The 12,345-nt window shown below is 59.4% G+C and overlaps 2 protein-coding genes across 3 annotated transcripts; one reads left to right on the top strand and one right to left on the bottom strand.

Annotated features, from left to right (window-relative positions):
- On the top strand, positions 37 to 3,338 carry SENP8 (SUMO/sentrin peptidase family member, NEDD8 specific). Its single transcript, XM_021407681.1, has 2 exons — positions 37 to 444; positions 1,039 to 3,338. Exon 2 carries the CDS (start codon positions 1,082 to 1,084, stop codon positions 1,718 to 1,720), a length of 639 nt encoding a protein of 212 aa, XP_021263356.1. The 5' UTR covers positions 37 to 444; positions 1,039 to 1,081; the 3' UTR covers positions 1,721 to 3,338.
- Positions 5,142 to 12,131, bottom strand: GRAMD2A (GRAM domain containing 2A). Of its 2 annotated transcripts, XM_021407669.1 has the most exons (12): positions 12,062 to 12,131; positions 11,643 to 11,756; positions 11,477 to 11,525; positions 10,023 to 10,095; positions 9,848 to 9,951; positions 9,024 to 9,122; positions 8,169 to 8,240; positions 7,262 to 7,324; positions 6,545 to 6,698; positions 6,329 to 6,428; positions 6,149 to 6,256; positions 5,142 to 6,062 (listed from the first exon to the last, which is right to left on the bottom strand). In XM_021407669.1, the coding sequence occupies exons 1-12, from the start codon at positions 12,094 to 12,096 to the stop codon at positions 6,059 to 6,061; spliced, it is 975 nt and encodes a 324-aa protein (XP_021263344.1). In that variant the 5' UTR covers positions 12,097 to 12,131; the 3' UTR covers positions 5,142 to 6,058. The 2 variants fall into 2 exon arrangements, with proteins under 2 accessions (XP_021263344.1, XP_021263345.1); XM_021407670.1 differs by lacking the exons at positions 5,142 to 6,062; positions 6,149 to 6,256 and having other exon boundaries at positions 6,337 to 6,458; positions 6,505 to 6,698.

A 12,345-nucleotide genomic window follows, 5' to 3' on the forward strand; every position in this document is an offset into this window, starting at 1 on the left:
GGGCGCGGGGCGGCGGGTGCGGGGCGCTGGGCACTGGCCGGACTGCGGGAGGGGCGGCGCGGGGCCTCGCGGGGCGCTGAGGGGACTGCCCGGCCTGTTCCTTCCGTCCCGTCCCGTACCGTCCCGTCCGCGCTGCCGCGGCCTTCTGCTGGGACGCTTCGGCCCGGGCGCTCCGCGCATCCTGTCTTCGGAAATGAAGGCGGCAGGAAGGCGGTGTGAAGCTTGTCCTGTCCGTGTGCCCTTCCACGGGCACTGCGGTTATGTGCCGCCCAGGGCTGGGGGGGTCTGATGTGCTGCGCGTTTTACAGATCACCCCATAACGACAGGCTTGGGCACTGTGATTTTTAACCAAAATCCGGGAAGCTTACAGTAACCAATATAACGCTTACCTTTGGTGAGCCTTGTTTTGGTGACGGACACTTGGTGGACTTTCCTGCCTCACTGGTACGTGAGTTACCAAAATCCCAAGCAGGAACCGAGGGCATTGCCCTGCTGGTCCCCACAATACGGAGATGCTTCATCTGTGATCCTGTGTGGATTCGTTTCCCCTTACTCACCACTGCCTTGCCCCTGTGCGGGTGAGGGAGCCCACAGCCATCAGCCAGCCTTCGGGAGGCCTTCACGAGAACCAGGGCTGCAGAGATCACAGTGACTGCCACCGTCCTGTTAAAATGCTGCACTGCTAACCCATTTCTAGACCGCACGTGTCTTTTCTTCTGTGCAAAGAACAGAGCTGAAGGATTTCCTGAGCGGGAATTGCTCTGAGATCGCCCACAGCATGGGTGAAAATTGCAACCGTGAAACGTTACTAGAGATCAGTGCTGCTCCCAGAGCCGGGCTCAGCCTGTTGCACACCACACCTCCCAGCCTTGCCACCTGGCAGATGCTGCCCGTGTTGATCCTTCAAATACCGCTCTGGGAGACTCGTTCTGCTGCTCGCTGCCTGCTGAGAACGAACCTGGGATGTTTGTGATGCAGTATCTTGTCAAAGGTGTGGTCTCATTGCATAATTCCTCTTCTACCCTTTCTGTTTTCCAGCTTTTGAAGTTTCCTGGAGCACAGTGGCCTCACCAGGTGCAGGATGGACCCTGTTGTTCTCAGCTACATGGACAGCTTGCTGAGGCAGTCAGACGTTGCTCTGCTGGATCCTCCAAACTGGCTCAACGATCACATTATTGGCTTTGCCTTCGAGTACTTTGCCAATGACCAGTTCCAAGAATTTAGCGATCAGATTTGCTTTATCAGCCCTGAAGTGGCTCAGTTCATCAAATGTGCCCTTAGTCAGGAAGAAATAGCCATATTCCTTCAGCCACTAGACCTGCTCCACAAGAGGCTGGTGTTCCTGCCCATCAACGATAACTCCAACCAGGCGGCTGGGGGTACCCACTGGAGCTTACTGGTTTACTTCAGGGACAAAAAGTGCTTTGCCCACTATGATTCCCACAGCAAGTGCAACTCTGTCCATGCCAAGCAAGTGGCAGGGAAACTGGAAGCCTTCCTGGGGAAAAGAGGAGGCAAAGCAACCTTCGTGGAGGAAAAGGCACCGGCCCAGCAGAACAGCTACGACTGTGGGATGTATGTGATCTGCAACGCCGAGGCTCTGTGCCAGGGGTACTTCAGGGGACAGCAGGAGCCTCTGCTCCAGCTCCTCACCCCTTCCTACATAACACAGAAGAGAAGCGAGTGGAAAGCTCTAATTACGAAGCTCACGCAGAAGTGATCTGGGTGCTCCTATGTCACCGCTCCCAGTGCCTGAGGGAGGTGCCCACGCTCAGGATTTTCCCCTCGAGAAGAATGTAACCCCTTCAGCACGGTGGCGACCTGCAGTGCTCTCCTCACAAAGCCTTAGTCTCCTCTGGAAGTCACTGGCCTTTCAGCTTCCCAACAATGAAGTCACTTGGTTTTCAAAGAAATCTCCCTGTCTGTGGTGATTTTTACGCTCATTGCTGTGGCAAGATGGGGTGCTAAAGAGACTCCTTCACCTCTGCCCAGCAAGCAACACACCTTCATTAGGTGGCTTTAATTAGCTGGGGTCATTGATGCGCCAGCCAGTTTAGCATTGCCCACTAAAACCAAGAGCAAAGTGCTTTATCATGGACAGCCCTCGTCTGCACCTCCAGCTCCAGGTGCTTGCAGCAGCAAGGCTGGGGTTCCCCCAAACACTTGACACTGAGGTACGTGCAGTGGTCAGACTCAAAAGGAAATGCTGCAGTGAATTGCAGAATGGGGCAAAGAATTGGTGTTCTTCAGATAGCTGCTCCTGGTCTGTATGAAGGTAGCTTTATTTTTTTCTTTTTTCTTCCTTGTTTTTTTTTTCCTCCTTCCCCGCTCCTGCTTGCTCTGATTACAAATTAAAGCCTGATTCTGAGCTGCTGGAAGATGAATAGGTGGATAGGAAGCTGAGAAAACAACTCCTAGGAAAGGAAACTTAATTGTGATGGAAAGTGACGCTCTGTCTTTGAAGTTTTTTTTTTTCTTCATGATTTTAGGTCATCTCCATTTAGGGGGAGGGTGCTGCACCGTTCCCCAGCCCCCATTATCATTTGCTGTGCTTTCTGTAGCACAAAAACAGTTCTTGTATTACCCCAATTAAAAACAAAACCAGCAACAAACCAAGGACAACAAAGGGGCAGAATTTGAGGTATAAAGCCAAAGATAACAGTGTCCTTGAGGCTCGAGATGTTGGTCCTTAATACCCTTCTGTCACGATCGGTGCACTCAGAACACACGAGTGCCAACTGGATTGGTTAAAAACAACCCTCGGAAAGGCAGAGGGGTTCCTTTAACCTGCACCTCCTCACGTGTCCCGTTCGCAGCACCAGCACAGCACAGCGATGGCCAGCTGTAGCGTGGGGCAGAAATGTCTTCAGCTCGCCTTGTTTTTAGGGAAAGGTAAGTAGATGCAGCCCGGCAGACTGCTCCAAACAAACACACACAGATGGCGGTGGGGCAGAACAGGGCTCCAAGTCGTTACCAAAGGCGAGCAGCCAGCACCGCACGGCTTTCCTCCCTGGAAAACCTCTTCCTCTGCTCAGATGGATCCAAAAACCCCAAAGTGGCATCAAGTCTTTTGCTAAGGGAATTTCCTCCTAAGCGTGGGTCCTGTGTGGCTGAGCCAGCGCTGTTCCCCGGGTGTGACACCTCTGCACCCCGTGGTGCAATCGCTTCTCAGAGACGTTACAGATGAGCTACACATTTAATGCCAACAAATACTTGTGTCTGGTGCGATGGTGTTAACTCCCCGTCTGTACCCAAACAGGAGGAGTGGATGAAGGAATAAAACTCCTGGGTCCCTTCTTTCATGGAGAAACCGTGAATAAAACTTCAAGTAAACCCTGTGCTTCAGTGAGTCGTGGTATTTACGCCAGCACCTAGTGGCAGGGCAGTGCCCTACTGTCCCACCGTGCAGTCCTGCACCATTCTGGAGGCTTTGGCTTGCTGCCGGAGTCCTCCTCCACCCAGGCACCCCTCCTGCAGCTGGTAAAGCAAAGTGGCACTGCAGCAAGCACAGGATCTGCATGGTGTGATTGAAGCATCGCTTTAGGGAGGGATTTAGAGCAAGTGGGCAAGGGGGAGGTTGTGACCAGGCACTGCTGGAGGACAGGAGGTGGCAGGAGAGCCTGTCTGAAAGCTGTGACACACAGCTGCTCCTGAGCTGCCTCCGTCCTGCAAGGAGAGCAGGGCCGCCGGAGATGGCAAGCTGAGCTGCCAAGAGGGTTGGTGCACCCTGAGCTTTTATGTGGCGTTTCTTTACACAAAGAAAAGCAAATAGGTCCAACCTGGGCGTCATCAAGAACAAACAGGCGCAGAGCAGGCAGGCAAACACCTGGAGAAGGAAACGAATGGCTTCCAACGGGAAGGAGCCCAGACCTTGGGGAGCAGCACCACGGCCTGGGGGGATGAGAAGCCCACGAGTGGTGCTGCTACGCAAACACCAAGCTGGCACACAAGATGAAATAATATCAAACCTCTAAACCTCATTTTTGGGCAACAAGCCCCACTGTGAGGTCAAGCACCTACATCTTTTAATTAGAGAAATACTAACCTGCAAACCTGTATGGGAGACTGGGGAAACGAGGAGAGGCCAATTCCCAGTGCTGGGACATAGAGGAAATTCCTACAGAGCCTCCAGAAGGATGTGCATGGAGTGCCCACACGCACACCTGACCTCACCGCCGCGTGAGCTGCTGCAGGGTGTTTGCAGAGCGGGCAGTGCCCTGCGGCTCTGGCTGGGCACCTCACCTCCAGGGCTGGGAAACAAAACAACCCGAAAAGTGGGTTTGTTTTTTTTTGCTTAAGGGCAGCGAGAGATGGTTATGTACTTCCTACTTTGCTCTTCTTCTATCCAAGACAAAACCATTTGCCTTGGGTTCGGTCTCCAAACATGGTCCTCACCGAGTTAAAACCACCCAGAACCGCGCAAATACAAGAAAGCGATCCCAAAGAGAGCTCGGCACTGCGCAGAGAACAACTTCGGGAACCGAGCCAACTGAACGAGCAGAGCGAGTCCCTAAAAGAATCACCCTAGAATGGAGCTGATGAGGCGTCACCCGGCTTTGTCCCGTTCGTGCTGCATCCCCGAAACGTGCCCCAGGGTTCAGCGTCATGCCGGCAGGGGACGTGGGCTCGGGGCGTCCGAGGAGGAGGAGGAAGGCTCGGCCCGTCTCGCCCGGCCGCTGCCCCCAGGCGGTCCCTGCCGCCGCCGCAGCACCGATCCCGCAGCCTTTGCTGCCACCTGGCGTAGAATCCCTCCCTGGCCCCTTCCGCCTCGGGTTCCCCCAAAATCTGTCCCGACCCCATCGTTTAGAGAGACAAACGCCGGGGGATTTGTCCACAGATCCCTACGGACTCTTTGTGGTGCTCACCCGGCGCTGGAGAAAGGACGCGGAGTGCCCCACGAGCACCCAGTGCCCCCCGGCCAGGCCCACGTGGTGACAGTTGGGGCTGGGGACACCTGCCTGGAGGGACACCACTGTCCCCAGCCATGGGACAGGGACAGCGGGACCCCCCCAGCACTAAGCCAGGGCAGGACCCACATAGCCACGTCCTCACTCCATGCACTGAGAGGGCACAGCCAGGCACACGGGCGCACCGAGCATCCCACTGCAATCCCGGCATCAACACCAGGATGCTTGCGGCACTGCTAGAAAAATCACCATTTATTATCATTTAAAATATGTTCACAGCCTCGAGCCGGGCAGCGAGCTCGTCCCCAGGGCTCAGGGATTTGGCCCCATCAGCACTTTTAGTTCCCAGAAAACAGGAAAAATACAACAGAGAAATCACAGGGGCATCCCCTATCTTCCCAGCACGGCGTGGTGCCGGACGTGTGAGCTCAAGGGAAGGATTCTGACCAATGGCTCCGTGTGGTGACAAAGGCTGACACGCGTACAGACACAGCGCGACCCCGGCCCTTCTCAGCCAGGCCTTTTGGGACACCTTAACGAGGCGAGCGGGGCTAACGAAGCCTTGGTCCAGCACCATTCCCAGGCACGGTCCCCAGCAAGGACGCCCGTTGTGGAGGACCCTAAAGTGCTTTGCGTGCCCCTTTGCTCCAGGACGAAGGGGCTCGGGGGAGCCCGCATGGCACCCCCATCCCTGCGGCGTCTGGGTGGAGGAGGGGGTCACAGAGAAAGACAAACAGAGCGGTGCAGCTGCTCCTGCCCCAGCTTCACGCAGGGCAGAAGCAGCCCGTCCACGTGTCACAGGGCTCACAGTGAGCCTCGGGTCATCTCTGAGCAAGAAAACCCTCATCTGGAGTACAAACCAGTGATCGTTTTAGCAGCAAGTCTTAAAGGGAGGCTTGTGTTCCGCCAAGCCATCGAGCCCCAGTGTGCCGGGGAGGAAGGGGGTTGGCAGGGAGTTGGCAGCCGTGGCCGCGAGCCAGCGGGTGGTCCTGCGGGGAGCAGGAGGAGAGGAGAGTTTGGTCCCATGTTACGGCCGAGGGGACGCCCGGCCACGTGCAATTCGCAGGGTTCGGCTGGAAGACGGCTCCGGCCCCTCTGGCTCTGTACACAAAGTGCTACCGCCTGGTCCTCGTCCTGTGCCGGAGTGACAGTCACCTGCGGGCAGAGCAGAATGAGCGGCTGGGGAAAGCTGCTCTGTCTCAAAATATCCCCCGGCTCACGTCGTCCCGAGGGTCCCTCACCTCCTGTGCCCGCGGGAGAGGTAGTCCCGGTTGAGGGAGCAGAGCTGCTGCTCCAGGCGGAAGATGCGGAACGCCAGGTAGGAGGAGGACACGACCAGCAGGCAGATCCTGGGCGGGAGGAACAGGCACAACGCTCGCGTGCGCCCCGCATCCCTGTCCCTCCGCCCCCAGCACACTTACAGCACGATGAAGATCTTGAGGAGCTGGTAGTCGGAGGGTCTCAGCTCCGCCACGCAGCCCTGCTCTGTCTCCAGCTCCTCCTCTGTGTTTATTGCACTTTCTGCAAGGTGAGAGGAGTCAGCATGGCCAGCTCATCCTGCCCGGCATCCCCAGCTTCCCCGGCCCGGTGTGCCCACCTCCTCCTGCCCAGCCTCCCCACACAGGCGCAGTCCTCACCTGAGGCCAGGGGCTCCTCGGAGGTGAAGCTCTCCTTGGCGCTGAGGCTGCTGACAGAGGCCCGGTGGATGCACTGGTAGTCGGTGTCGGGAAGGGACAGGGACAGCGAGGCAGGGGACACCTTCCTCCACTTGCCCTCGGGGACGATCACCTCCTGCAGGGATCCCCAGGTGAGCGGTGCCACCGGACACCCCCAGGCTCGCCCTGAGCCACAAGGAAGCGCTCTCCTTGCACGTGTTTTAGCAGGAGAGTCATGCAGAGCCCACATGGCCTATCCTGTGGTCACTGTCACCAGCCCCACTCCAGCGTGCAGGGGTCCAACACCAACAGCCCAGACCCCCAACCCTAGTGCAGCACAGCCCTGTGGTGGCTCAGCGATGCTGTAAGCACTCCCAGAGCTGCGCGCTGGGACCAGCACCAGCAGCTGCCCAAGCATCAGCCTCGAGAGAACAAATGGGCTTTTTTCCTCTTTCTTTTGGCTGATTCAGTCGCATGCCCAACGTATTATCAATGCCAGCAGCTGCAAACTGCATCAGACTGGGAGACACAGTGTGAGCTGAGAAGTGTTTTGCACATCAATCAGAAGCTGTGCGTCCATCAGCGAGCCCCAGGGAGCGGCTGGCAGTGCCACACCGGCTGCATGCCTCCCACACTTTGGCCTTTGCTTTTAAAGCATCGCGACAGAGCCCTCTGCTCCCACAGTGCCCCGACCCTTACCAGGGACACGGCATCGGGCTCCTCTGTCAGCTCCTTCAGGCTCAGGCTCTTCTTACTCGAAACCTGGAGGGAGAACAAGACAGGATTAAACCGCCTTCCCACTTCTCGCTCCAACGGGAGTTACAGAATTAGATTCTGAGGTTTCCAACCAGCGTGGTGTTATGCAAAGGAGCTGCTTTAGCGCTTGCAACCTGGCACAGGTTGCTCAGAGAGGTGGTGGTGCCCCGTCCCTGCAGACACCAAGGTCAGGCTGGGGGGCTCGGAGCTGTGGGTGTCCCTGTTCATTGCAGGGGGTTGCACTGATGGCCTTTAAGGGTCCCTTCTGACCCAAATGATTCTGTGATCTGACAGGGCTGCTTCCCATTTCCCCAAAAACCTGACACAATCCAGAGGGGGATGAACTGTGGAGAAGGAAAACAGGAATACTAGAGCGGGTGGGAGCGCCTCCAGCACCGCTTCCCACACACTTCAAAGGCAGGAGAGCTCTCAGCACCTCTCAGCTCCAGCCCCACAAACGATGGGTTTCCTCCCCATATCAGGCTTTTTAATTCAAATTTTTACTTTGTGGTATTTTTCCTCCTACAAGGGTAAGGAGATCTGGGGAAAAGGCAGCAATGCACATAGTGGCGGAACAGGAATAGCCACCAGATTATAAACACTGCCTCTCCACACCCTGGAAGGGCGAGCACAGGAACTCCGAGGGCTCTGCCCCACTCATCTGTGACCCAGAACAGGTGATGGGGACAGGACACTGCGTGACACCCCAGGGACAGGGACAGGTCACGTCCTGCTGGGATGCTGAGGGCGGGACTGGCCCTGTGATGCCCAACAGCGCGCCCTAAAGCAAGCAACAGCCAGCGGGATGTTGGGAACAGGCAGAGCGGGATGGGAGCTGCGCACAGCGTACCTGCAGGTGTGTGCAGACCCTCCGCAGCACGTCGTACACGCTGTCACGGGAGATCAGCGACACAAAGATGTACTGCAAGAGAGAGAGAGGGCAACGGGAGGGGCTCCCCTCCGACCTGAGCTCAATCCTTCCCGCAGACCAGACAACAGCCTGATGTGCCCAGGAGTTTTTAAGCACCGGTTCCCTACCAGCAGGGCAGGCAGAGACGTCCTGATCTCAAATCCGCCCCCATGGGAGCCACGTCCTCCTACCCTCCCCGCACCACCTCCCTTCTCATCTCCCCAGCTCTACTTTTGCAGCCTGTTCAAGCTTGGTGCAGATTTTTTCAGGGCCAGTTTTTCTCCCTGTGGCTCTGAGCGGCACATGGAGCAACCAGCAGGATCCCAGGGACGGCAGGTCGCATCACCTTGGCAGCGCAGAAAGGCTGCAAAGGGGCAGCTGGGCTGAGCAGCTCAGAGCCCGCGCTGTGCCGTGGTGCCACTGTGGAGCACTGCCAGGAGCAGGCGCAGGGCACCCAGCAGGGCTACGTCAGCACATTTCAGCAGGCAACAAGCAGCGCATGCTAAGAGCTCGGCCACAGCTCACACTCAGCCCATTAACCAAGTTCTGCCCAGCCTAATTGTGGCCAGAAACCTATCCCCTCCTCGGCTGCAAGAAGTTTAAAGGTTTTATCCGAGTCTGGCAGGGATTGGCCAGGCTCAGCCGAGTTTTGCTCAGTGCTTGTTTCGGGCAGAAACAAAGTGAAATTCAGAAACAAAAGCAGAACTCCGCGCTTGCCCTGGCCGGCCGCCAGCACGGAGCTGTGCTCAGTTCCCCAGCAGCCCGGCAGGACGGAAGGCCCTGACGCCGCGGTACCTTCCTGCTGGCGGTGGTGGTGATGGCCAGCCCGTTGGGCAGCAGCCGCGCCGTCTTGTGCTTCTTGATGAGCTGCACGGAGACCACCGGGATCACGACCTGCAGGCAAAGCACAAGGGGAGCGCGCTGGCTTTGGGAAGGCGGGGACGCAGCAAGTTACGTGGGGAGCTGGCTTTTCCCAGAGACTGCTTTGTTTTCATTAAAGGTCATGGCAACCCCCCAACGTTAATCTCGGCTTGGAGTCAGTTTCTGCCTGACCAGAACAGCGAGGACACAGGGAAACCACCATCCAACACAAACACAGCGCGTCCCAAAAGCTCACTGCAAGAGCTCCTGCAAGCGGGGCCGCGGTTAAAAACCAGGCAGGATGCAATCTGCAGAGCCACAATGCGCACAGCCCAGTGAGTGATGCGCCGTGCCTCCGCAGATAGATTTGTTTCAAGCTGCCGACATAAATAATGCAGTTCCTCAGCCCAGCTTGAAAGGAAGTCGCTTCCCTCAAAGATCCCCGTCAGCCACAACAGAAGTGGGGAACGTCAGCGTAAATCAGGCAGAAAAGAGATTCACACCCCCTCCCGAATCCTCTGGAACCTTTCATCTCCCTTCACACCAGGTCCTGCTGGGGAAATTCTGCACCAAAGCAGTACTTGGCTCTGCCAGGCGGAGCCTGCGGGTCACCAGAGAGGAAGGCACAACTGGACTCAGCGCAAAGCGGTGAAGGGAACGTCGGTGGCACGTGGGGAGGGAGAGGCACGCTGCAGTGAGAGTTCTTTGGGATGGGGCGGTGGACATGGGGGGAGGGCCGCACTCGGGCACCACAATACCTTGATGTCCTTCCCGAAGAGGTTGGCATAGAAGCAGAGCCAGTTCGGGGAGATGTAAAGCCGCCCCTGGATGAGGATGTCCCTCTGCAGCGCGCAGGAGCAGACTGCGGAGCAGAGAGGTGTCAGAGCCCGGTGGCCCCGCGCCTCTCGCCCCGCACCACGCCGTGCCGCCCACCTTTCAGCACGCTCTCCTCCGTCGGGATGTCCTTGAACAGCTTGTGGTACTGGGAGTTGTACTTGCTGGCGGCCTGCAAGGGAGAAGAGCAAAGCGGTGAGGAGGAGGAGGAGGAGATAGGAGCACTGGGGAGAGGACACAAGCAGCCAGCACTGCGTGGCTCAGGACGGTCCCACAAACATTCCCACCGATAGCTAAGAGTTCTATCTACAGAGCTGCTGAGCCTCCGCTCGCTCTCCACCGCAGCAGTTACGCTGCTGATGGATGTTCCTCCCTTCCTCCCCGCGGGGCAGTGCCACACTTGCTTTGCGCCCGTCGTGCCGTGCCATGGCAGCCTGTGTCGCAGTCCCTCCTCGCTGCACGGTGGCAGGAGCGGTGGGCAGCTCGGCGGCGGTGTGCACCTCGAGGCGCTCGAATAACACTAGATTTAAGCTAAAGGCGCAGCAGAAGCTCGGTGACTTGCACTAAATCCGCTCAGAGAGCCCTCCCAGGCTGCGCGGGCAGGTTTTTGCCCCCTGCCCCTCCACCGGCGCTCGCGGCACAGTTGCAATCCAGGCAAAGACCCGAGGGAGACAGCGGGCAGGGAGAAATGCAGCACAGCCCTGCACCAAGGTCACCCCTGCGCCACGCACCTTGCCACCGGATCAGTGCGGCTCAAAGAGGATCAGGCTCAGCATCACCTGGGGGCGGCCCAGACACCCCCCGCCACTCCGGGGGCACCGAACCACCCCCAGCCCCAACACAACAGGAGAAGCGCCCGGCCCCCTGGCAGCCTGCCCGGCACTCACAGCCCTCCCAGATGCCTCTGAATAATCGGCAAAATATTTTGCTAAATATATCTGCTCCGGGACGAGGAGCTGCTCCCTGCCAAGTACAGAGCCAAGCCAAAGCGGGGCAGCCCTGAGAACCCCCTGCTCCACGGCTGCAGACAGGGGGTGGCAGTTGGATGAGTTTGCACTGCACCCAAGCACTCTCCTTGCTGCGGGAGCAGGACATGCTGCAGATGTCCACCCGCTCGGCACGGCTTTGGATTACCGGGCTGATCTCCTGCGTCACGATGCCAGCTGGAGAGGGTTCGGTGGCACCGTGCCTGCACATCCGCGCTCCGAGCGCACGCAGTGGGGTCGGTCCAGGTCTGCCTGGGCAGCCCTGAGCCCTGGGGTGCTGCTGTGTGGGGACACAGCTGCGTGCTGGTGCCATTCTCAAAGCACCAAACCCAATAGGGAGAGCTGTCCTCCGCTCCTTTTTCTTCCCGGATCGCTTTGGGTTGTAGGTGCGGAGAAAAGCTTTACCTCGGGCACAACGCAAAGAACCAGGCAGGCTCCATCGGGAGCGGGCGGATGCGCTCACAACCGAGGTTTTGCTGTTTTCAGCCCCCGCAGCCAGCGCAGAGCCCAGGGCCCGCGGGCTCCGCTCCCCGGCGCTCCCGGGTTCGAAGCCGCGCAGGAACTTACCGCTTCCCGCTGGCACTTCTTGATGTCCTCCTCCTTCAGGGCCTCGAGGCTGCGGGCAGAGCAAGGCACGGCTCAGCGCGGGACCGGCTCGCTGCGACGGGACGGGACGGGACGGGACGGGACGGGACGGGACGGGACGGGACGGGGGAAGGCAGCCGGCACTCACCTGCCGTCCGGGGCCTCCGCGCTGCGCTCCCTGGACGCCGCCTGCAGCCTGTCGCGGCCCGGCATGGGCTGGGGGCTCCTCGGGGGGGCGGCCCGCTCGTGCATCGGCGCGGAGCTGCGGGGACAGCCCGTGAGCCCCGTACCGCGGCCGCGCCCCTCCCGAGGGCAGCGCCGGGCGGACGGAAAGGGGCCCCCTTCGGCCGGGGCTCCCCGCTCAGCGCCTCGAGGACGCGGGGATCTCCTCAGGGCCGCAGGGAGCGGTGCCGTGACCTTCCGCGCTCCCCCTCGCGTCCCGCCCCCGCCCGGGACGGGCCGAGGGCCGCCCGCCCTCCCCCGGCCCCGGGGAGCGGCCGCAGCCCCGCGCCTCCGTCCCGCTCCCGCCGCGGGTTCCGAACCCGGGTCCCGGCCCGCAGCCCCTACCTGCCCGGCGGCCCCGCGCTGCCCGGCGCCGTCATGCCTCGCGGCGCCTCTCCGCCCGCCCATTGGCCGCCCGCCGCCTCGCCCCGCCCCCTCCCCTCGCTCCCATTGGTGGCTGAGCGGCGCCGCTGAGCCCGATCCCCTCACACGACCGCACCGCCCTCCGGCGGAGGGGGCGTGGTTTCCCGGAGTTGCCCCGCCTTTTAAAGCGCCCGCGTCTCCTTTCTAGGTGCCAAAGCAGCCCCAGCCCCACACGTAACCCCACTGTCGCGCAGCAGCAGGACACG

The sequence above is a fragment of the Numida meleagris genome, chromosome 9, assembly GCF_002078875.1.
Source record: "Numida meleagris isolate 19003 breed g44 Domestic line chromosome 9, NumMel1.0, whole genome shotgun sequence".
Lineage (NCBI taxonomy): Eukaryota > Metazoa > Chordata > Aves > Galliformes > Numididae > Numida > Numida meleagris.